Genomic DNA, 25286 nt, shown 5'->3' with positions numbered 1-25286 from the left:
AGAGTCTTCTCCAAAACCACAGTTCAAAAGCACCAGTTCTTTGATGCTTAGCTTTCTTTATAGTCCAACTCTCACATCCATACATGACCACTGGAAAAACCATAGCTTTGACTAGATAGACCTTCCTTGGCAAAGTAATGTCTCTGCTTTTTAATATGCTATCTAGGTTGGTCATAGCTTTCCTTCCAAGGAGCAAGTGTCTTTGAATTTCATGGCAGCAGTCACCATACCCAGGGATTTTGGAGCCCAAAAAAATAGTCTGTCACTATTTCCACTGTTTCCCCATCTATTTGCCATGAAGTGATGGGAACAGATGCCATGATATTAGTTTTCTGATAGTTGAATTTTAAGACAACTTCTTCACTTTCCTTTCTCACCTTCATTGAGAGGCTCTTCAGTTTTCTTCACTTTCTTCCATAAATGTGGTGTTATCTGCATATCTGAGGTTATTGATATTCCTGCCAGCAATCTTGATTCCAGCTTTGCTTCATCCAGCCTGGCATTTCGCGTGATGAACTCTGCATGTAAGTTAAATAAACTGGGTGACAATATACAGCCTTGATGTACTCCTTTTCCTATTTGGAACCAGTCCGTTGTTCCATGTCCAGTTCTTTTTTTTTTTTTTTCCATGTCCAGTTCTAACTGTTGCTTTTTGACCTGCATTTCTCAGATTTCTCAAGAGGCAGGTCAGGTGGTCTGGTATTCCCATCTCTTTCAGAATTTTCCACAGTTTATTGTGATGCACACAGTCAAAGGCTTTGGCATAGTCAATAAAGCAGAAGTAAAGCAGAGTTTTTCTGGAACTCATACTTTTTTGATGATCTAACAGTTGTTGGCAATTTGTTCTCTGGTTCCTTGCCTTTTCTAAAACAAGCTTGAACATCTGGAAACTCACAGTTCACATTCTGCTGAAGCCTGGCTTGGAAAATTTTGAGCATTACTTTAGTGGCATGTGAGATGAGTGCAATTGTGTGGTAGTCTGAGCATTTTTAGACATTGCCTTTCTTTGGGATTGGAATGAAAACTGACCTTTTCCAGTCCTGTGCCCACTGCTGAGTTTTCCAAATTTGCTGGCCTATTGAGTGCAGCACTTTCACAGCATCATCTTTAAGGATTTGAAATAGCTCAACTGGAATTCCATCAGCACCACTAGCTTTGTTCATAGTGATGCTCCCTAAGGCCCACTTGACCTCACATTCTAGTATGTCTGGCTTTAGATAAGTGATCACACCATTGTGGTGATCAGGGTCATGAAGATCTTTTTTGTACAGTTCTTCCGTGTATTCTTTCCGCCTCTTCTTAATATCTTCTGCTTCTGTTAGGTTCATACCATTTCTGTCCTTTAATGAGCCCATCTTTGTATGAAATGTTCCCTTGGTATCTCTAATTTTCTTGAAGAGATCTCTAGTCTTTCTCATTCTGTTGTTTTCCTCGATTTCTTTGCATTGATCACTGAGGAACCCTTTCTTATCTCTCCTTGCTATTCTTTGGAACTCTGCATTCAAATGGGCATATCTTTCCTTTTCTCCTTTGCCTTTCACTTCTCTTCTTTTCACAGCTATTTGTAGGGCCTCCTCAGACAACCATTTTGCCTTTTTGCATTTCCTTTTCTTGGGGATGTTCTTGATACTGCCTCCTGTACAATGTCAAGAACCTCTGTCCATAGTTCTTAGTTCTTCAGCAACTCTACCAGATCTAATCCCTTGAATCTATTTGTCATTTCCACTGTATAATCTTGAGGGATTTGATTTAGGTCATACCTGAAAAGTCTAGTGGCCTCCCCTACCTTCTTCAATTTAAGTCTGAATTTGGCAATAATTGACAATAATAATTGGCAGTAATAATAATGAATTGGCACTAATAATAATGATCTGAGCCACAGTCAGCTCCTGGTCTTGTTTCTGCTGACTGTATAGAGCGTCTCTATGTTTGGCTGCAAAGAATATAATCAATCTGATTTCAGTATTGACCATCTGGTGATGTCCATGTGTAGAGTCTTCTCTTGTGTTGTTGGAAGAGGGTGTTTGTTATGACCAGTGTGTTCTCTTGACAAAACTCTATTAGCCTTTGTCCTGCTTCATTCTGTATTCCCAGGCCAAATTTGCCTGTTACTCCAGGTATTTCTTGACTTTCTACTTTTAAATTCCAGTCCCCTATATTGAAAAGGACATTTCTGGGGGGGTGTTAGTTCTAGAAGGTCTTGTAGGTCTTCATAGAACTGTTCAACTAAGCTTCTTCAGTATTGCTAGTAGGAGCATATTCTTGGATACTGTGATATTGAATGGTTTGCCTTGAAAATAAAGCACACTGGATAAAAACAATTGCTAAAAGTAAAACTCTTATTTTCTAGACAATTTGTGTGCTATGCTAAAGAAGATCTACTTTCAAGGGCATTGGATTTTAAATTATTAGGATGCTAAACTAATCTGACATTAGAGTTGAATATTTGATAGGCAAGTATGTGGCTATGATTTTTCTTTGTTGTTTTTTGTTTTATTTTTGCAAGGAAGGAACTGTTCAAAGACCCCTAACTGAGCACATCTGGAAAGTTTAAACTACATGATAGATCATTATTGGATCTAGGAAAGACTGTGTTTCCTTTCTAATTCTCTAAAAGTTATCCTTGACTACTCACTTTCAAAATATTATATTTCACTAGGTAACTACAGAATTAAACTCATATTTTATGTAACATAGCAAAAGATGATGATAACATAGGAATTAGGCAAAGATGACCCTCCAGAACACTTAATCCAGGGGCCTTAGCCTGAGAGTATTAGAAATAAAAAATCTGTAATATATAACCACGTGACAACCAATCTATTTATGACGTGACTATTGCTGACTGTTGGAGTGATTCCCTCAATTCAGTTAAGAATTGGAATTGAAATGAGATGTAACTGACTATATAATTTTTAAGGTGTTCAGTTTTAAGTTAAATAATGAAGTTAGGGAACTCTGAAGATGACAAGATGAAAGTAGGTATGATAAAATCTCTGTCTGCACCTGAATCATGTTTGATACATATTTAATGTTTTTACATCAAACAAAAACTCTCAGCCAACTCCTGACAGTAAAAACCCACATGTCTTACACAAGGGTTCTTGACCATTTGTACCAGTTTAAAAACACTGAAATTTTTTACTTTGACTGTTGGAACAAGTCATAAGGATATGAATATTAATCATGATCCATCCAATCCTGCTGGGGTAGAATTTTCTAATTGGAAACTTCAGAATAATGAATTGGTTGCATACAAACACACACCCATTAGACAACAGCTATATGACACTTAGTTGGAGCAGGGAGCAAAAACTAATGCCTGAATAATTTTGGTATCTAAACCCTAGAAGGTAGTGATTATTCTGTGAACAGATCTTCACTAGAACTTGCTACATTTATTCACTCTAGAAATACTTTGAACTTGCCTAGATTTGATAATGATAAAATTATTTAAGGGGTTAGTTATCTGAAATAGTTGTAAATTGCTAATCAAAGATTCTGAAATACAATGATCCATGCTTACTGTTCAAACTCAATATTTTGGTAAGATTCAATAAACATTATTTAATCACCTGTTTATTTTATGAACCGTGAATACAATTCAAGACACTTGGCAAGAATTACTGTATTGGGAACTGATATAATCATATTAATAGCTTTAAAATCAGAAATTTTATGGTTGATACCTTTATTTATGCCCCATGGATAAAGATGATAATATTTTACATAATGAGAGTTATCTTATCTGTCATTTCTGCTCATGTTTATTGCCCAGAGAAATCACTGACCACTTAAAAAAAAAAACATGCATCTTACTCAACTCAAACCTAAATCATTCAACAAATATTTATGGGGCACTTAAAATGTATTAGGCTTGGGAGGGACTGTTTTCACTCACACACACACACACACACACACACACACACACAAAATACCATAAATGCCATAAAGACTAAGATAAACAGAATTTACATAAACAAATTCTTTTAAAAAATGTTTTTAAAGTATCTTTTTGTATATCAATTGAATTACAGCATATGTAGTAGTTTGGGAGAAAACCCTTGCCATGTATATAACAGACAGAAGATTAATCACCAGAATACATATCTAAAAAGAACCATAGATATCCACAAAAGTAAAATGAACAAGAGGTATAGAATGGAAAGAGGAAATCCACAGAACAAAAAATGGCCATAGACTTTCATTCCTTGTAAAAGTGCAGGAAGAGAAATTGCATATATATGAAAATATATATCCAAATATAAATAAATGTAGGTATATATATAGACTTAGATAAATATACATGGAAAAAAGAAGGATTGAGGATCTAGAATGTTGATAGCATAGTATAAGTGCTCAAGCACTGTTGGTGAATGTGATAATGGCTTCAGTCTTTTTGGATGGAAGTTTTGAAAATATCTACCAAAATATAAATGTACATATCCATTGACCCAATAAATCTACTTCTATGAATATATCTAGTCAATAATAACAGAAAAATCTAACACTAAATGATATCTAATACTAGTTGCCAGCCACAGTTCTAAATTATTTATATATCTTTTTTCATTTAGTTTCAAAAATCTCTGAGGATGGCCATATTATTATAAATCCCATTTGACAATAAGGAGAGTAAGTACAAAGAGCTTAAGTAAATACAGTGGGGTTACATGGAACCAAGATTTGAACTAACCCAAGCAGTCTGCTTCCAGGACTCTTTTAATGCTGCTACATTTTTCAGAATTAACCTCCCAAGTTCATCAAAATGTTACTTCAATAATGTTTTTAGAATTTTTATAACAGCAAACAACTGATAATGCTGTATATTGCTATGATTAGATAAGCTTTGATACATCTATATATTATAATACAATTTAGCTGCAGAGTCAAATGATACAATCTTTTGTGAATTAAACATAAAATACTGAAGAACATATTCAGTTAAAAAAAGAAATGAAAATAGTATTCATTATATGATCTTATTTACTTATATATGTGTGTATATGTATGCATATTTGTGAAAATGCATAGGAAAAGGATTTGAAGGAAGGCTGACAGGGGTGGTGATGAAAGCATTTTATTTGTATCTGATATATGTAATACAATTTTTAAAAATATGAGCTTAATGAACACTACATAAAAATGGAACCAAACAAACACATTAAAAAAATAACAGATACAGTTCCTATATAGCATAGTGGAGGGGAAAAAAAGTACTTTAAAAATACATAAATGCGACAACAGGGGAAGTACCTGGAACCATTGGAGCTCCTGGGGGGAAATTATATCAAACTTGATTCATGGATGATGATGGTATGTTAGGTGGAGGTGGCAGCATTCATTCATTCATTAAATACTGTTTTAGACATATGCAAAAACCTAAAAGTGGCAGGAAGCGTGTTGAGCTTTGGGTCTGAATATGGTTCTATGTGATTGGTATGTGGACTGCTAGGGTTGAAAGTACAGGGTGAAAAGTTAACTAAATCACATAGGGCCTTGTTGGCCATGTTCTAAACTTTTGACTTTGTGTTAAGGGGAGTGAGAGGTCAAAGTTTATGAAGGTTCTCTAGCAGCACTGTAGGAGTGAGTGCAATGTGGGCAAGGTTTGAGGCAGGGAGAACCATCAGGACAATCAAGAAGTTATCAGGATACAGGATGCATGAGAAACTGAAGATAACTGATGGACTAGAGAGAACTTAGTAAGTAGAATAGAAAGAACTTGAAGACTCATTTGACTTTGAAGTTTCTGAGTGAGGAGTAGGAAACTAGGAAAATGTAAACAGTTTTTATAAGTATCCCCTTCAATTCTTGTCTGTATGTTCCTCATGTACTAAGTACTTAATAGTATTTTCCATTTAAACTAATTAACTGTGATGATCTAGGCAGTTCATTGTTTAAAGGCAAAGACAACATTTTTTCCATGTTTGTGTCCCTGTTTCTGGCACAGTGCAAATCAAGAACTTAATAATTCTCATCAGATGAACACAGAAGCAAAGCAGGATCATTATTATAAAAATATAAATAAATACCCATGAAATACTAGTAACAATACCAACAATAAAAACTGACCGGTGATTGGCTACAGTGAGGAAAAGCAGTTGTCTGTCCATTACACCAACAACATTGAATACAAGTGTCATCATTTACTTCAACATTTAGCATTTCAAGGGATCGCAGAGGCATATAAATTATGTGTTGTTACAATTCAGCATATCAATATGATTGAGAATTTCCTCTTCATAATATCATATTCACTCAGTGATACCATGGTTGATACTGATGAAAAAGCATTTATTAAGTAACAAAAATTCAAAATTCATAGGTACAAATGTGTTTTCAGAAGTGCCATAGTCTTTTCAGATGTATTTGTGTTAACTCAACCCAAAACTGATATACACGGATTGTTAAAAAAAAAAAAAAACCTGCATCCTGCACATTTTGCTGGAAACATCAAAACCTGTGCTTATGATATCAGCCAGAAGCTACATTTTTATGACTTATGAAAGAAATTAAGCCCTACACTCAAAGGGCTAGTTATTAAATATTGTTATCTTTTAAACAAATCAGCATGCTGAAAACATTTGTATTTTCAGATACAAATTTCAATAGAAATTAATGTGGACTTTAAACATTAATAAAAGATCCAAAGATGCCATTAACAAAGATTACCTTTGATGAGCTGATTTTTCTAAAGTATTTTTAAAATGTTAGCACTAGAGAGTTAACTTTCAAAATAAGTTCAACAAACCTTCTTTAAATATGCGGTTTCTGTTTACATGGAATACAGATGAAAATACTATAATAACGTCAAGGAAAATAAGTTGTTTTCCCAGTTACATATAAATACTTTGTTTGGGAGTCTTTACCGTTTTATTTTCAATTTGTGCTCAAAACAAGAGCACAGCAGCCCATTAAGAAATGGAAGAAGAACAACTGGAGGTTATATAAGGACAGCTGCTTCTAATCATCATGTCAATTGATACACAGTTAGAAATCTACCTCTCCAAAGAAAGAAAATCAATATTTATAGAATAGCCAGCATGTCAAATATACAGTCAATGCTGTGACTCCACTCTATTAAGGTTCTTAAGCTTTTTACCTGTGACCAATAGGAAAAGAAAATGTTGCCATTTATAATGAGATGTTCTGTGTAGAGTGGTTTCTGCTTATATCACATCACTTCAAAGGATTTTGCTAGGACAATCAGATTGGCTCAAGCTGAAACAGCCCAATTACTAGTAAGAACCACCTCAGGCTTTAAAAGCCTACAGGGCTTTAAAAATCGATGATGCTATAGTATTTGCATCCTTAAAAAGACAGCTGAAAAGCAAACTAAATAAATGCTGAAAATGCATACCTCAACACTATTTCAAAGTATTGCTTCTCTTCATTCATATATCCATTTAGGAGACATAATTAGACATTGCTATCAATATTGCCAAAGGGTAACGGGCATACAGAAGACAGTCAGGATATATAGTAAATATTTTGCAAAAAGCAAGTAAAAGTAATTCACACATGAATCTATTTATATGTCTCCTTTTAACATTAAATTATTGGGGGTCATGAGAAAACACAAATCGGCATGTATAAAAGTAATCGTTTTAAGTTTATGAGCTCTTATGCTGCTTTATTAGAAAATGTTATTGTCCTCCTAAATTGCGCTTATTAGACGTTTATATTAGTCCTGGAAGATACAAACATATGACTGTGTGTGCCAATAATTATGGTAGAATCATATAACCTAAAGCACACAGGTAAGCCAATGGAACCTTCTTTTCTGGTGGCAGAGTCAGAGGAATGAGAATGCAGGTATATGAAAACTATGTTTCACCTCTCTTTCATCAGTGGATCTGCTATCAAGGGTTGGAATAGAGAGCTGGGAAAAAGCGTTCTGATTTGCTGCGATTATTATGAAGGGATTCCTTGATACAGAGCAGACATCCTTAGATAATTCCATAGAAAAGAAGAAACAAAGAGAGCCCCTTTAAAAATTCACTCACTCATTCAGTCTTCACTTATTGTTCTAATTATTCAACACATTTATTTTTCAAGGACTGTAAAGTGACAAGAAGGTTTCTAAGCACTGTAACACAAGTCTCTGAACTATTTTGGCTATAGAGATAGGTAATAAAAATAAAACAACATAGCACACAGTAAGAATTGATTGGCCATTGTATCAAAACTGCAGGAAATACACTTTTGAGAGAGAAAGAGTACCCATTTAGTTCAAGACAGAACTGAAGCATCCTTAAACCAATCAATAAAGTAGAAAGGTAGTATTTTATAGAGTATATTGAAAGGAAGCAAAATTGTCAAAATTCAATCACAAAGGCTCAGTACTTAAAGATCACATTTTGAACAACTGCGTAAGTGGAGAATAAGGTTTTGTACTAGAAGCCCTGGTATAAAAAATGGGAGTCTCCTTATAAAATATCTTGGAAAAATGAACAGATACACAGAGGTAATTCTAAAAAGAATTGTAACATTTTCCTTAGCCAGATTTTTATGGAGTTTCTGGAGACTTAAAATTCACTATAAACTTTTTAGATTTTTCATGAACATGTGTTTGTGTGTGTGTGTGTGTGTTTATGTACACCATTGAAAAGGATATAATTCTAAGTCTAAATGCACATGAATGTATCCTTCCGATCTACCCCCATACCAACTTCTCTTCATGAAAACTTAAGTGAAAAACAGAAACCCCATGATTTTAGATGATAGCAAAGAAATTTATGATTTGAAGAGTCACAGAAACCATCAGTAATGACAAAAATAGTTACCCATTCAAAAAAGGCTTTCCATCATACAAATAACAGATTCCTGACTTCCTCAGTACAACCTATTTTATCTGTTTTTGCATGATCTGAAACCTGCCTAGGGCTAGAATTGTTTATAGGCATCCAACTCTAGTTTCCAGTTTACTTCCCATCTTCCTTTTCCACTGAGAAGCAATTTATTGTTTCAGATTTGTGATTTTCTCTCTTTGCCCAGATAGAGCAGGCAGGTTCCACACTCAGCAACGCTGTCTCTGAGACATACAAAAGCATAAATGCCCCTAAGAAAATTCCCAGATATTTTTCAGCATATAACTCAAAAGTCCTTTTATTGCTTTCCAAAGTACCTTTCTGGGCTTAAAGGAGCCAATTTTATAAGAATAAACCTTCCAAGTGATATTTACTGTAATGAAAAAACTACATTTTCCAGAATATACAAACAGTCCCTGTTGAGCAGCAAGTCATTAGTTCCAGATAGCAGGCATTCTTTTTCACCTTTAAACTCTGAAGCTTGTCATTTCACTACATTATGAGAAATGGTTCTACCATTTATCTGCCTTTTTCATTCAATGTGAAATTATACAAAAGACTAACACCTGGCTTCACAAATAATATTCATGAGTAAGTATAATACACATAGTTACAATTATTTGCAATTACTTATATTCCTGAATGTATATTGTATATAATCACACATAAATTTCTTTCTTCCATTACTTCTTTTTTCATGTTTGAGCTTACATATCTCTCAAGTAATGATTTGAATTCAAAAAGTATATCATCAAAAGAAAATGAAAGGTTATATAAATGTCACTGCTTTGCTGCAAATTTATATGCTCTCTCTTTGTGAGAGAGCTCAACTTTGTGAACATCTGGACTGGGTTTCTATTATTAACAAGAAATACATCTATATGAGAAAAAGTGTTCCTGTCAATAGCTTCTTGACACAGGGGAGGATTAAAAACGTGTGAAGAAAGTCCTTCTCCTAATCACACATTTACACATGCACTGCCCCAAGTTTTCTTTCCTACAGAGTAATACTGGATCTTAACAAGAAAGCTCATACTGCTCATTCTCTTCTTCATCTATAAAAGAAGGATTTTCACAGCTTCATATCTACTTTCAGAACCTGAGCATGTCAATTAGAACCCACACTGACTTTTCTAAACTTGTGATAGATGATAGTGTAGAAAAGAGGTTGTGGGCATGGGTTTTTGTTGCTGTTCTTGCAGGCTACATAATAATGGCATTGATGACATAAGTCCTATCATAAACTATCAAAAATAGAACACAACAAATTATTTTACCAGTACAGCTGAATTCCTATTATATAATTTATGATTTGCTTTCTTTGTCTAGATTGGAGATCTTAAAGGCAACCCTGTCTTCCTCTTATTTGTATCTTCTCATAATGTTTCATTTTTTTTTACTTAAAAACAGTGTGATATCTCAGAGTTTGTTTTTTCTTTTATAAAATATGGCTGTTGGAGATATTCTAAAATATCTCCAAAATTCCAAAATTTTAAAGAATGAAATCACTCATAATAACATCATCCAGTAATGCAATTTTTTCACAATGATTTATTTTTTTCTCTTTTAACAGGTTTTCAATTTTTCTCTTAATATTTTAATTATTTCTTTTCTTTTAAAACTTGTTTTCAATCAATTTTGAAAAATAAATATATTATAAAGAAAATTTATAATATATAGAAATTGATAAATAATATAATGTTATAATTAATATAATAATAATTAAAGAAATAATGAAATTACTCATAACCTCACTACTCAGTGATATCCTACATTTACTTCTATTTCCATATCTATCCTACTCTGTAACTAAAGTAGGATGCTATATTATTGTCACATATTATTGCTTTTTCATGTATATAGATGAGTAATTTACTGTTATTAATTATTCTTTAAAGTAGGTCTTATATCTGCATACTTTTCCATCTTGTTCCTGTGGGAAATCACTCATTCTCTTCCCACTCAGGTATTTAAGAAAATAACACAGAAAAAAATCTCTGTAACAACATTAAAAACAAAGAAAAACATTAAAAACATTTCTTACCAACCCAGTCAGCATTATGTGTGAAACATAGAAATAAAGACTTCTCTTAAATTTTTTCTCTTAAATTGAACTGATACATGTTAATTAAATCTGGATCTTCCTGTATATTGCTTGCTTCGTTGTTGTTTTTTTTTTTTTAAGCATAATACTTGTACTCATAAAGAAACAAACAAAAAAAGAATGTTCAGGCATTTGCAACAACACTAGACTGTCTCATTTTAGATCAAAATTCACCTCACAGGACAACTTTTCAAACACAATCTTCTACAATATTACAGTGATAAACAATACCTTATTTAAAGGAGTGGAATAACAGCAATAATGAAACATATAACCAGCATTCTTAAAACTTAGTTTTCCCCTGCAGAAGAAGAAAGATGTCAGAATGCCTTACCTGGGGATATGATATAGAAGAAATCTTTAAATTCATCCATCCAGACTTCTGCCAGTCTCCTGTTGTTCTTGTTGATGACATGACCAGTGCCACCAGGGAATGTGTAGGGAGTTGCCTTCCGAAAAACGTGACCAACGTGGGAACAAGTCACAATCTCCAATGAGCCTCCACACTGCCAAATCTAGAAAAGAGAGCAATCGCATAATAATCATTGTAGATAATGCAATAATACCATCTGAGAAGCAACTGAGACTAAGTTAAGGCCAAATCTTCAGATTTTATGTGGTTGAAACAAACATCACATGAATATAAGATGTAGAACTAGAACACTTGGGTTTGGAAAAGGCTTCTAATTTGGAAGATTTGATATATTTCAATATTTTAGTATTGGAATTGAGGAAGTAAGATGGAATTATTTTCACATGCCTTTATTAGACTACCAAATTTTTAGTTTGGTATTAGAGTTAACCTAATTTCTATTTAATACATATTTAATACTCAAAATTTTCTAATAAGTGAATTAGTACATGATGAATGCCATGCTCAGTAACTGAATTTGATTTGGAGAAAATCAATTTATTGTACCCAACCACCTGGAATTCTAAATAACTATTTATTTTCAGCTCTCCATATCCCCTGTATCTTTGACTAAGTTTTTGTTGAAACATGTAAGTATCCTTTATATCTGTTCAACATGTATGCAGTCTTTAAGGTCCAGTCCTAAGATCATTTCTTTAAGGAAGCTCTGTGGGGATACTTAGTATTGTGTGACTTTTGTAATTTAAACACACTTGTATTAAGAATGTATTATAATGTATTTTAAACAACTGTTTACTTCACTATTGCTTCATTAAAACTATAAACTGTTGAAAGACATATACCATATATTTCTTGGTATCCTGGATTTACTTTTCAGTTGAGGCTAGGTATTAAGTATACATAAAACCATTCTTTCTTTGTTGTTAAAGTGTCTAATGGTTTATGATGTTTACCTTTTCTGTGAATTGTACCTTTTATCATTAAAAATTCATATTTGTTTAATTTAAAATAAATTTAAAAACATTTATTTCTATAAAATTATATAGCCATAGATTACAATAGTGTGTTTGTTACATATATTCATAGATATATAGCTATATATGCACTAGTCATTTATTCATCCCAATAAATAAAACTCATAATTATTGCTATTTTTAATTGGAAAGACTTGATTTTATGCTGTAAATAACATTATTCTTATTTTGAAGGAAAGTTTTCTCCTATAGATCCCTCAAGTAATATTCATCTTAGAAGAGGGTGGCTACTGGTCTTGGGGAGCAGTAGAAGACATTTAATGTTTCTAGAAAAAAGATAATTAAATCATACTAATCAATAATTGCACATTACATGCACAATCTATTTTTCTCATTTTTTAATTGTTTAAGCAGGAAAACAACAGAATGGGGAAGACTAGAGATCTCTTCAAGAAAAGTAAAGATACTAAGGGAACATTTCATGCAAAGATGGGCTCGATAAAGGACAGAAATGGTATGGACCTAACAGAAGCAGAAATATTAAGAAAAGGTGGCAAGAATACACAGAAGAACTGTACAAATAAGATCTTCATGACCAAGATAATCAATCACAATGGTGTGATCACTCACCTAGAGCCAGACATCCTGGAATGTGAAGTCAAGTGGGCCTTAGAAAGCATCACTACGAACAAAGCTAGTGGAAGTGATGGAATTCCAGTTGAGCTGTTTCAAATCCTGAAAGATGATGCTGTGAAAGTGCTGCACTCAATATGCCAGCAAATTTGGGAAACTCAGCAGTGGCCACAGGACTGGAAAAAGTCAGTTTTCATTCTGATCCCAAAAAAAGGCAAAGCCAAAGAATGCTCAAACTACCACACAATTGCACTCATCTCACACACTAGTAAAGTAATGCTCAAAATTCTCCAAGCCAGGCTTCAGCAATACGTGAACCGTGAACTTCCAGATGGTCAAGCTGGTTTTAGAAAAGTCAGAGGAACCAGAGATCAATTCTCAACATCCGCTGGATCATCGAAAAAGCAAGAGAGTTCCAGAAAAACATCTATTTCTGCTTTACTGACCATGCCAAAGCCTTTGACTCTGTGGATCACAATCAACTGTGGAAAATGCTGAAAGAGATGGGAATACCAGACCACCTGATCTGCCTCTTGAGAAACCTATATGTAGGTCAGGAGGCAACAGTTAGAACTGGACATGGAACAACAGACTGGTTCCAAATAGGAAAAGGAGTACGTCGAGGCTGTTTATTGTCACCCTGCTTATTTAACTTATATGCAGAGTACATCATGAGAAATGCTGGGCTGGAAGAAGCACCAGCTGGAATCAAGATTGCCAGGAGAAATATCAAGAACCTCAGATATGCAGATGACACCACCCTTATGGCAAAAAGTGAAGAGGAACTAAAAAGCCTTTTGATGAAAGTGAAAGAGGAGAGTGAACAAGTTGGCTTAAAGCTCAACATTCAGAAAACTAAGATAATGGCATCTGGTCCCGTAACTTCATGGGAAATAGATGGGGAAACAGTGGAAACAGTATCAGACTTTATTTTTGGGGGCTCCAAAATCACTGCAGATGGTGACTGCAGCCATGAAATTAAAAGACGCTTACTCCTTGGAAGAAAAGTTATGACCAACCTAGAGAGCACATTCAAAAGCAGAGACATTACTTTGCCAACAAAGGTCCGTCTAGTCAAGACTATGGTTTTTCCTGTGGTCATGTATGGATGTGAGAGTTGGACTGTGAAGAAGGCTGAGCACCGAAGAATTGATGCTTTTGAACTGTGGTGTTGGAGAAGACTCCTGAGAGTCCCTTGGACTGCAAGGAGATCCAACCAGTCCATTCTGAAGGAGATCAGCCCTGGGTGTTCTTTGGAAGGAATGATGCTAAAGCTGAAGCTCCAGTACTTTGGCCACCTCATGCAAAGAGTTGACTCATTGGAAAATATTTTGATGCTGGGAGGGATTTGGGGCAGGAGGAGAAGGGGATGACCGAGGATGAGATGGCTAGCTGGCATCACCGACTCAATGGACATGAGTGTGAGTGAACTCAGGGTGTTGGTGATGGACAGGAAGGCCTGGCATTCTGTGATTCATGGGGTCACAAAGAGTTGGCCGTGACTGAACTGTACTGAAGCAGTGTCTTGCTAATAGAAAATATGTTCTAACCCAACACTGAAATGATGGACAATATTAAAGAGGAATGGAGTTCACCATTCTCCTAGAAAAACAGGATAGCTCTTTCTTAAATAATCAGATTACTTAACTGATCAGAAACCTTCTCATCTTTCTAGCAAAAAGTCTATGTACTTTCTTTTAATTACACACACCTCTTTATATTTTTCCTTTCTCCTAAAATGGAGAAAGTTGATTCCTCTCCTATCAAAGACAAATCAATACTTGTATGTCAGTTTAGGGCATATCCTTTAAGTCTGTCTTAACTACTGGTTTAGTCCTTCCTTTGATTTTCTCCTAAAATATCAATTACTTTCCTCATTATTAGATTATGCCTACCCTTGTGTAGTATCTTCTAAAACCTATCTTTCAAGTAGATTTAAAAGAGATAAACAAACTAAAAATTATAAAACACAACAAAAATTCACCCCTTTATATTCCCATCCAGCATATCTTTTTTTGTTTCCCTTCACTGTAATTAATATAAAAATTTTATAGATATATATTATATCCTTTTTGATTTTCATCCATTTTCCTACTCATTTGTGAAATGCTGTTTATCTCTGTAGTTCCACAAAATTTCCATGATGAAACTCAGAATTTTTTCCTTTGATGAATACTTAGCAGCCTCCTTTCTTGGATTCTCTTGCTTTCCATCCTACTATGTCACTATTTATACATTTTTACTCTAAATTTCTATTTAATGTTGGCATTACTCTTAATTTGCTATCTCAGTGGTCTTATTTGTTATTACTTTATGCATGATCTGAATACTCAAAACCTGAACAGTAACATCTTAGCCCAAACTTATCTTGTGCAATCCAGACTTGTGTATCCAAACATCTACTTGATACCTCCTTTTGCAAGACTCAGAGCCATCCAATTAAATGTATCTGAAGTGGAATTGTTGATATATCTCTACCTATCAACCAGGTCTTATTTTCTTTCAGTTTTTTTGTTTCTTTAAACCATCAATAAATGGAGCCACTATTCACCAGGTAGTCAATCAAAAATAAAAAATAAAAAAAGACAGCATAACTCCCTTTCTCTCCTTCCCCCACCCCCCCCAAATATCCCTAGAAGTCATCACTGATTTCTTTTTTTCTTTCATCACTTATGTTTCATCCATTAACAAATCCTGGTGGTGTTATCTATGAAATAATTCTCAACATATCCATCTCTGTCTCTACTGCCATCCTGCTTGTCCTAATCATAAACAAGTCTTGTCAGTCAACTGTAATAGACTCTTGTCTTTCCTCTTTCACTATTGCTGTTCCATAATTTGCTTTGTGCTGAGAAATCAGTGGTCTTTAAAAATTTTAATCTTGTCATGTTATTCCCCTGCTTTAGTCCTTCAATGTTTTTTCATTGCACTGTGAATTAAATCAAACCTTTAAGCTGAACATTTCTAGTATTCTTAATAACTGAAAGTGACCAGAAATATATAGAATCTGTTCTAAATGACATCAGATTAGACAGGAATATTCTTCAGAGCATGATGCAACAATTGGAGAAAAAATAACATTTTAAGTTTGTATACTCACTAAAATTCAGACTATGCATTAAACTGTTGCAAAGAAACCAGTGATTTACAGCTATCCTCAGGGTTCCCAATTTCTCTTTTTGCAAATATTGGATTAGCAGTGTGGTTGTGTGAGGGCACTTATTTCTACTCTGCCACTTCTTGGTCTTACCCTGGTTCTGTAGGATTATGGTTTCTATGCCCTGAGCATGCACACAGAGAGGGAAAACATCTAGTCTGAAATCCTTTAGAAGTAGATTTCCAGGGTTCTCACTCATACCATGAAAGTGCTGACTTTAGGTGATCCTCTAACTTGCAATAAGACTTCGTGTGTCCATGTATAGGCATAAGGCAGTAATGCCAAAGCTGAAACTCCAATACTTTGGCCACCTGATGCAAAGAGTTGACTCACTGGAAAAGATCCTGATGGTGGGAAAGATTGAAGGCAGAAGAAGAGGAAAACAGAGAATGAGACAGTTGGATGCCATCACCAACTCAATGGTTTGAGTAACATGAGTTTGAGTAAACTCCAGGAGAGGGAGGCCTGGCATGCTGCAGTCCACAGGGTCACAAAGAGTCAGACACGACTGAGCCACTGAACTGAACTAAATGCAGTAATGACTGTTGATTTACAAGACAGAAGGAAAACTTGTTCCTGATGTGGATTCTCACAGATGGAGGCAGCTTTCTGTAGTATATTTAAGAGAGACAAGAGAAGTAGAAGTAACTGATCCATACTCAGTGAATATTGGCCTGTTTTGCTTGTGGGTCATACTCTACTGACTCCTGGAATAAAGTGCATACTTTTCCCATTGCCATCTGTGCTCAAAGAATGTGTAGATAAGTATTAATATTGCAATTCCTAAGTATAAAGCATCTCTCTCATACTTGCATGTAAATAAAAAGATCAAGGTAGAAAAGCATAACATCATGCATTAGTTAAGCTGATATCTGACCATGGTAATTCCCAGTTAGTTTACATAAAAACAAAATATTTAACTGACCAGTTACCAAGTACTTAGTAGACATTTGGGTAATATGAAATAATTAAAAAATAACAGTTTCCAGAAAACTATATGATTAAAAATTAAAGTGGAGAAAATTCCAGCTGAGTGGAGTCCTTAATGACTATGATAATTTCCCTTGGTACATCTTCAATAAATATTTGGGAAGGATGGAAGAAAGAAAAGAAAGAAGAAAAACCAAAGAAAGAGTGTGACACAGTGATTAAGCACTTGGGCTTAGAAATAAGCAAAAATAATTTTCTAGTGGCTGTCTTACTATCTGTGTACACTTTTGAAGATTATTTATGTCTTCAAGACTTTAATGTTCCCATTAGAAAATAGGGATAATAATAACTACTTCCTAAGACCTCAATGAGATTGTGCTTATTAAGCACCATACCTGATACTTCATATGGGAAAAAATAAAATGTTATTTGTATAGTACTTTACTTTCATTGTTGTTGCTATCAAGGAAAACCAAAATCTGTAGATTAGCTGATTCTTTCTTCTTAAAAAAATTAAATTTTGGTGAATTTTGCCTCTTTTTAGAACTGTACTATCAATGTTTAGGGGTTTAGGTGAGGCGTTTAAAAGAATAGCCAGTTAGTTTCCAATTAGAATACTGAATTTTGTTCTCTGAAATTATTTACAACATCTAAACAAACAATATAAACTAAATAAAACATGATGTATCATCCACACGAATATGTGATGCATGAATTGTTTTGTACCATTGAACATATCTGATTGTTATTTCCTCAGCTTCCAAAAGATTAATATTTGTACATTACCTATCTCAAAGAAATTTGACCATGTGTAAAACACAAACTGTCCTTTTATGCACAGAGGATTGAAGCTAGCTGGTTACTTACCTTCATTCCAAATTTTTTTATGAGATTCTGATGATAGAGAAGGTTATTAATCAAAATGTAAAATACCCATTGCTCATTTGATAGTGTACCTGATTTTCTTCCCCTAGATAGAAGACAATTAACTAACATACATTACTCTTTTCATGTTTTTTGGCACCTACATCAGTGATGTTTTAATTAAGGTTCATAAACTTCACAAGCTCCAATTTAGCAATCACAGTTCTAGTGCTACTATTGTTTCTAATTTTATAGGCTGTTGTGCCAAATTCATGCAGCTGCTTGTTTTTATACAATCTTTATCCCCCCTACCCCTCAACCCACACATATACTATCTATCACTGGTACAAAGTCATTGTTTAATATGGACTTAATAACAACCACCACAACATACATGAAAGGCACACAGCACAATGGTTAGGAGTGTGTGGGCTCTAGTTCCCAATATTGTATCCCAGCTCTGACATCCACTAGCTGGGTGAAGGCATCATTTTGTGCTTTGATTTCAGGTAATAAAATGAGACTTGAAGAATCTACCCCACAGTATGTTGTGAGGAGCAAGGGAAGCAGCACATATAACCATGCTAAACTTTTATGTGAAAATGAATTTGAATAAAGCAAAAGGGGAGATTTATAAAGGGATTATTATAAGCATCTAGAAAAGAGATGAGAATGACTTGGACCAGAGTGATGATGGCAAGGGAAACAGAGAAATTCAATAATCTGACGTAATTTGGGGGATTAAAATTAGGAATTAATGTATGTGCTTTCTCTTATGTATCATGTCCTCTCTAATAAACTTATTTCATATATATTTTCTTCCAGTAAACAGTTCTTAACTATGCTATCGTTCATTGATCTCCATTTTCACTGATTTATAACATTTACTACTTATATCATCCCACTCTGCCTCATTTAGCTCTTCTGGATACTTTTGCATCTTGATAAATATTTGTGTATGTGTGTGCATGTATATTTCAGTGTATGTATATTGATATAAATACATTATATATATATATATATATATACACACACACATACACACACACACACACACACACACACACACACACACACGGCGGCTCAGCTGGTAAAGAATCTGCCCACAATGCAGGAGACCCCAGTTTGATTCCTGGGTTGGGAAGATCCACTGGAGAAAGGATAGGCTACTCACTCCAGTTTTCTTGGGCTTCCCTGGTGACTCAGCTGGTAAAGAATCCTCCTGCAATGTGGGAGACCCAGGTTCAATCCCTGGCTTGGTAAGATCCCCTGGAGAAGGGAATGGCTATCCACGCCAGTATTCTGGCCTGGAGAATTCCATGGAAGGTATAGTCCATGGGGTCACAAAAGGTCAGATACAACTGAGAGACTTTCACTGTCATATATATATATATACATGTATGTATATATATATATATATATATATATATGAAATATATATAGCTTTACTTGTGGCTCAGATGGGAAAGAATCTGCCTGTAATACAGAAGACCTAGATTCGATCTCTGGGTTGGGAAGATCCCCTGGAGGAGGGCATGGCAACCCACTCCAGTATTCCTGCCTGTAGAATCCCCATGGACAGAGGAGCATGGTGGGTTATAGCCCATGGGGTTACAAAGAGTTGAATACGACTGAGAAACTAAGCACGGCATATATATAAACACACAAACATATACATATATATAAATACATTATATATATAATATATATATTAATCTTATCTCCCAACCATATAATTATCTCTTTGACAAAAAAAAAACAACACACATTTCACTTTATGAAACTGAACTTCAGCATCACATGAAAGTCCTTTATGAAACTGAGTATCATCATCACATTTCACTTTATGTAAATCAGTGTTTTGCAAATTTTAAAAATGCTTAAAATATTGGTTCTCAATATATATATTCACTGATATATATATATATTTAAGCTTCCTTTGTGGCTCAGATGGGAAAGAATTGGCCTGCAATGTGGGAGACCTAGGTTCGATCCCTGGATTGGGGAGATCCTATGGAGAAGGGCATGGCAACCCACTCTAGTATTCCTGCCTGGAGAATCCCCATGGACAGAGGAGCCTGGCAGTGGGTTACAGTCCATGGGGTCACAAAGAGTCAGACACAACCAAGTGACTAAGCAAAATATATATATTTACATGTACATATACAAAATATATATATTAATCTTATCTCCCCAACCACATAATTATCTCTTTGAGAAAAAAAATCACACATTTCACTTAATGAAACGGAACTTCAGCATCACATGTAAGTTATTTTATGAAATTGAGTATCATCATCACATACTTCACTTTATGTAAATGGTATAATTCACATGGTTGGAAAAAAATCGCAACTTAAATATTCTGCTATATCGGTGTTTTACAAAGTTTAAAAATGCTTAAAATATTGGTTCTCGATATATATTAACTGATTGATTAATATTGATATAGGGAAACCTGGAAAATTACATAGTATACACAAATGTGTGTCTATTATAAAGTGGATTTAGGGACACAAGTTCTTATTTTCTTACTTCTGGCAAAAGGACAATTGAAACAAGATATTATGACTCAGTTTTCACCTATCACTCTATAGTCATTGTTTGTATCAAATAATCCCTGTCAGCACTTCCACTCTCTACTTTGTTTATTCATATTCAAGTAGACTGATGACAAATCCTTTCATTTTTATAATTGAAGCAAAGTCTAAAAGAGCTTTCAGTAAGATCCTGAAGGCAGTGTGATCCTTGATAAGTTTGCATAAACGCAAGAGGCATGCAAGTCATTATTCAAAAGGGGCAGACAGAAGGGGCTCTGTAAGCATTTTCTATTTCATTCATGACAAGAAACTTGTAAGCTATTCTTCATAGTCATTTTGACTTGGATAAATGTCTCTTTTAATTGGTTGGTTTGTCTCTTAACCTAGTTTTCAGTTCACAGTTTATGGTCTGGAAGAGGTTTCCAGAGCTCAAGTCACATCCTGATATTATCATCATATCTCAAGATGAAGACTTGTATATCAAGCTGCTGTGGCCTTTAAAGTACTCACTTGAGTTGCCAGAGATCACAGATTCAACATGTCTAATGCATCTATCAGAATCATTTTTATGAAAAAGAAAGCATCAGATTTAAAACTGTAAAGCCAGATTCTGAACTTAAACAAAAACTGATTGTAGAATGTGAAACAAGTCAATCTTGATAGTCCTTGGAAAATTCACGTGTAAAAGAAGAGGAATAGAGGTTGATAATGACTAAGTTTTCTTTTGGAGTTATAGGATTCAGACCAATCTCCTTATATGGAGCAAATGACACTTTTAGAGACCAGATTTTTAGATGGGAAGGATAAAACTATCATTTTCCTCTTTAGGGTGAGCTTACTTTACCTTAGCTGTCTTAGAAGTATGTGGTAAAGACACTTTTCTCAGGATAGCAGAAAGTCTGAGTTTATAAAACTTATTATGAGGCAATCAATGTGTTTTCTCCTCTCAAATTTGATAGTTCTATTTTAGAAATGTCACAGATGTTATAAAGACAAAGAAAACCACCAAATCAGTTTCAATCTCCAGAGGTTTTCAAGAAATATCCAAATATTAGAGCAATTTGTGTGAAGATTTTATTTTCACCTTGGTATGAGATGTAGAAAATTCTAATCTGAACCTATACTATTTCATGGAGAAGGCAATGGCAGCCCACTCCAGTACTCTTGCCTAGAAAATCCCATGGAAGGAGGAAACTGGTAGGCTGCAGTCCATGGGGTCGCTAAGAGTCGGACATGACTGAGCGACTTCACTTTCACTTTTCACTTTCACTTTTCACTTTCATGAATTAGAGAAGGAAATGGCAATCCACTCCAGTGTTCTTGCCTGGAGAATCCCAGGGATGGGGGAGCCTGGTGGGCTGCTGTCTATGGGGTCGCACAGAGATGGACACGACTGAAGTGACTTAGCAGCAGCAGCATACTATTTCACATTGGTTCTAAAACAATCTATTTATCAACTACTTTCCTTTATATTCTGTTTTCTTAAATTACAACTGAACTTCCTGAAAGTCCCAAATTCAAAATGGACCTCGTATACCTACTCACTTCATACAGGACATAACACATTAATCCTGAAATGACTTTCCTAAAGGGAAATCTCCCAAACTAGTTTATCTTTTTCCTTTGCCAAAGACTTAGCAAGTGACTCTTGGGGGCTAAGGGGCAGGGGATGAGGCACAAGGAAGGGAGAGAAGAAAAATAGAGCAGAAGCTTGAAAAGGTGTGCTTATCCTGGGTGTGACTAGAAGTGGAAGAACTGTTCTGAAAAGGAACTAGGCAGTCTATGTATGAACCACTGTGTATCGCAAGTATATTGAGGTAGCTGTGGTCATAGATGGAGTCCTTTTAACCTTGTCTCCCATTCTTCATAAACACAAGCACCCATTCTCAGCAGTTAACATGAAGAGTGACAATACCTTTAAAGCACACATGCCAACATTTTATAACATAAATTCTACTATTACTTCTTGCCTCTCAACAACTTTCTTCACCTCAGAGCATTCTGACCTTCAGAATTACACATCATGGCCGCTGAACTCTCTGACATTAGGAGAACTGTTACTTGTCATTATTCCACATCCTATCGGGATTGCTGATATTACAGAAATTCTCAATTCTCCTTTAGATCAACAGAGCAACACACTGTCTTAATTATGTTATAGCAAATCTTCCAATTGCTGCTCAAATGACTTGTGAATACAGCAGGCAAGAAATGAAGAACATCAAGTAGCCTACCAGATACTGAAAATCTTAGGTAATCTAAGGTGGTTTTGCTTAAGAAAATTAGTACCAAAGTCTTCATATTTGCAAAAAAAGTATTGCTTTTCTATTAGCATAGATGGTTGCAAGCAGAAAATTCATGAAAAAAAAAAGAGTATAGAGTAATTAAAGATTTTAAAATTTAAAAATAAAAAATAAATAAATAATTTAAAAAAGTATAAGAGATATGTGATACAGTGATACTTTTTCATCTTTAAAATAATCAATAATCTTAAAGTTTGATAGTAATGGAGGTTATGTAATATTTAGTGCTTTGAAGGGGACTACTAAGAAAAACCTAGAATTATTGGAATTTATGCTTTTCTCATGGTGTAATTAATCCTACAAATAAATTTCAACTGTGAAAAATTGCATAGAGATGAGATTTTTAAGAACTAGATGGAAAGGTCTGTGATTATTAAATGAGGTTTGGGTCATATATTCTACATTTTACATTGCTGTCCTCCCATGTCTGATGATCTGACTGCCTGTCAGTTATCAGTAACATCTGCTGCTAGCAGTCACAGAGCAGCTCACGACAGCTGTGTGATCCTGCCCTAGAATTCATGCCAGAACAGTCACCTCTGAATATCAGTAGACCACCTGGGCATCCAGCTACAGTGTGTAACAACATCTCCTGCTCTTTCATGAATGCCAGAGATACAGAAAAAGAACTTGGATGCAGAAGGCAAAGAAAACCTGGTACCTCCAAAAAGAGTCATCTTTCAGTTACTGAATTTCTACATCTGTAAACCATCCGCCTCGCCTGACTGCAGTTATAACATTTTAGTTTAAATGAACCTCCTATATAACTTTCAAAGTGGTCAAGCTTTTTCAAATGGAAGGCCTGTGATCAGTATGAGGCAAGGGAATGACCTCTCAATTCTCAAGCTGTTTCCCTCGGGACTTGGCTGGCATCTACTGAGCAAATAGTTACTAGCCATTGACTTTGTGTCAAGCACCATGCTGGACTCTTGGGCGTGGAGAAAGAATAATAAAACATGGTTCTTTATCTTCAAATAGTTCACAGGCCAGTCTAGTTTTCTGAGTGTAAGAACCAGGCATATTAAGGTCCAGTCATCAGCTTGCATTTGACAGTTGAAGAGCAGTCTCACATGCCAACAAGAAAAGGATTGTCTTAAGAGGTACTCCCTCTAACCATAATCCCTTCATGGACAGAATTTTCTTTTCCTGGTCTTTAATCATATGGAGACATTCTGTTTCATATTAAGGACGTGAGACATTTTCAGACAGTTAAAAGTTCTGTTGCAGATAAAGAAGCAGAATGTGTCCCTTTTCCTAGGGAACACCTATAAAACTCTAATGCCATGAATGGAAAACTATGATTCTCTTACATAAATCACCTTACAGATATCTTTTTATTTGTTGTAAAATTTTTAGTCAGATAAATGTGAAACATATAAAAATATTCATATAAAATAAAATATGAAGCATTCATTACAAATACTCACAAAACCCACTGTGATGGGAAGTCATACTCTACTTTGACAGTTTTTGATTTTTTAAAAATAAATTGGTAGTGGGCAACGTAGGTTACATTATACTTTAGAAGACGAATTAAGAAGGAAACATGAAAGCAACCCTTAGACTATTACTTGGCTTACTTATTAGTCACAAACCAGAAGAAGATGGCACATGGTTTATTTCTCCAGATCTGATGCTGAAAGCACAGTGAAGATAATTTCCTCATCTCTATTTCATTAAAATTGCAACATGTCATTCTTGTGACATTTAAAGGTTGTTTCACAGAGAACATCAATGCTCATTCAGGTGCTTGCTGAAGAAGCTGTGTTTAATCCAAAATTTTCTCCTCTTACCAAGCTTCCAATATCAACCTCATCCTCTCTGTAGATAATCTTTTGCTTTCCACTCTTCTTGAGCTCAAAGAAGCTGACCCAACTTACTATTCATTTCTACCTTGAAATATCTCATATAGCCTTAGTTGTTTCTTTCTATTTTAGGAGGGAGAGTCAACTTTCCAAAGCTAAATCCTGCCCTTAAGACCTTGAACTCAAATAGAGGAACACTAGACTGGGAGCAAAAGGTGTGGGTATGATGCTCAGCCCTGACAAGTTCTAGCTGCATGACCTACTTTCTTTGCAACTCAAAACCTTTAATTATAGAAAACACAACAATACTCATTCACAGTGTTTTGGTAAGAACACAGTGAAACAATAAGCATAAAACTGTGTTGTAAACTAAAAAGTGGTACTTTACCATATTTAGAATATTCTTCCAATATCTGTAGGCAGTAATCTGATCAGTTGTTCCTTCCTCTTACTTCTTCACTATATCCTAGATTTTTAAATCCTATCAGCTTACATCTTACTTTATCTATGACAAAATAAGAATAACAAATATAAACTAATTACTTTGATCATATTTACCCTTTAAGTTACTATGCATTTTCTTCCCTAATTACTGTGAATCTTCTTTAAAAAGTTTTTCTTTTCTCTATGAATCTTTACAATTCAATATTCTTGACATCTTATATTCTAATATTTTTCTTGATCCTATCATCTAAATTTGCACATGAAGCTTTTTATGAGCTTTCATAATTCTTTCTCACTTCTCTGCAACATTTGACACTGCTGACAATCACCATTACATTCTGTTCTTCTG

The 25286-nt window shown here is 34.7% G+C and overlaps 1 protein-coding gene across 2 annotated transcripts in view; it reads right to left on the bottom strand.

Annotated features, from left to right (window-relative positions):
• The window catches only part of GALNT13 (polypeptide N-acetylgalactosaminyltransferase 13), a 648808-nt gene that overhangs the window by 176220 nt on the left and 447302 nt on the right, over nt 1-25286 (bottom strand). For both annotated transcript variants that reach the window (XM_005676121.3, XM_018063172.1), the window contains exon 9: nt 11249-11429. In XM_005676121.3, coding sequence (XP_005676178.2) covers nt 11249-11429 — 181 coding nt within the window. The remainder of the gene's footprint in view (nt 1-11248; nt 11430-25286) is intronic.

The sequence above is a fragment of the Capra hircus genome, chromosome 2 (assembly GCF_001704415.2).
Source record: "Capra hircus breed San Clemente chromosome 2, ASM170441v1, whole genome shotgun sequence".
NCBI lineage: Eukaryota > Metazoa > Chordata > Mammalia > Artiodactyla > Bovidae > Capra > Capra hircus.
The sequence above is the reverse complement of the archived record's forward strand: the minus strand, read 5'-3'. Positions and strand labels throughout refer to the sequence as shown.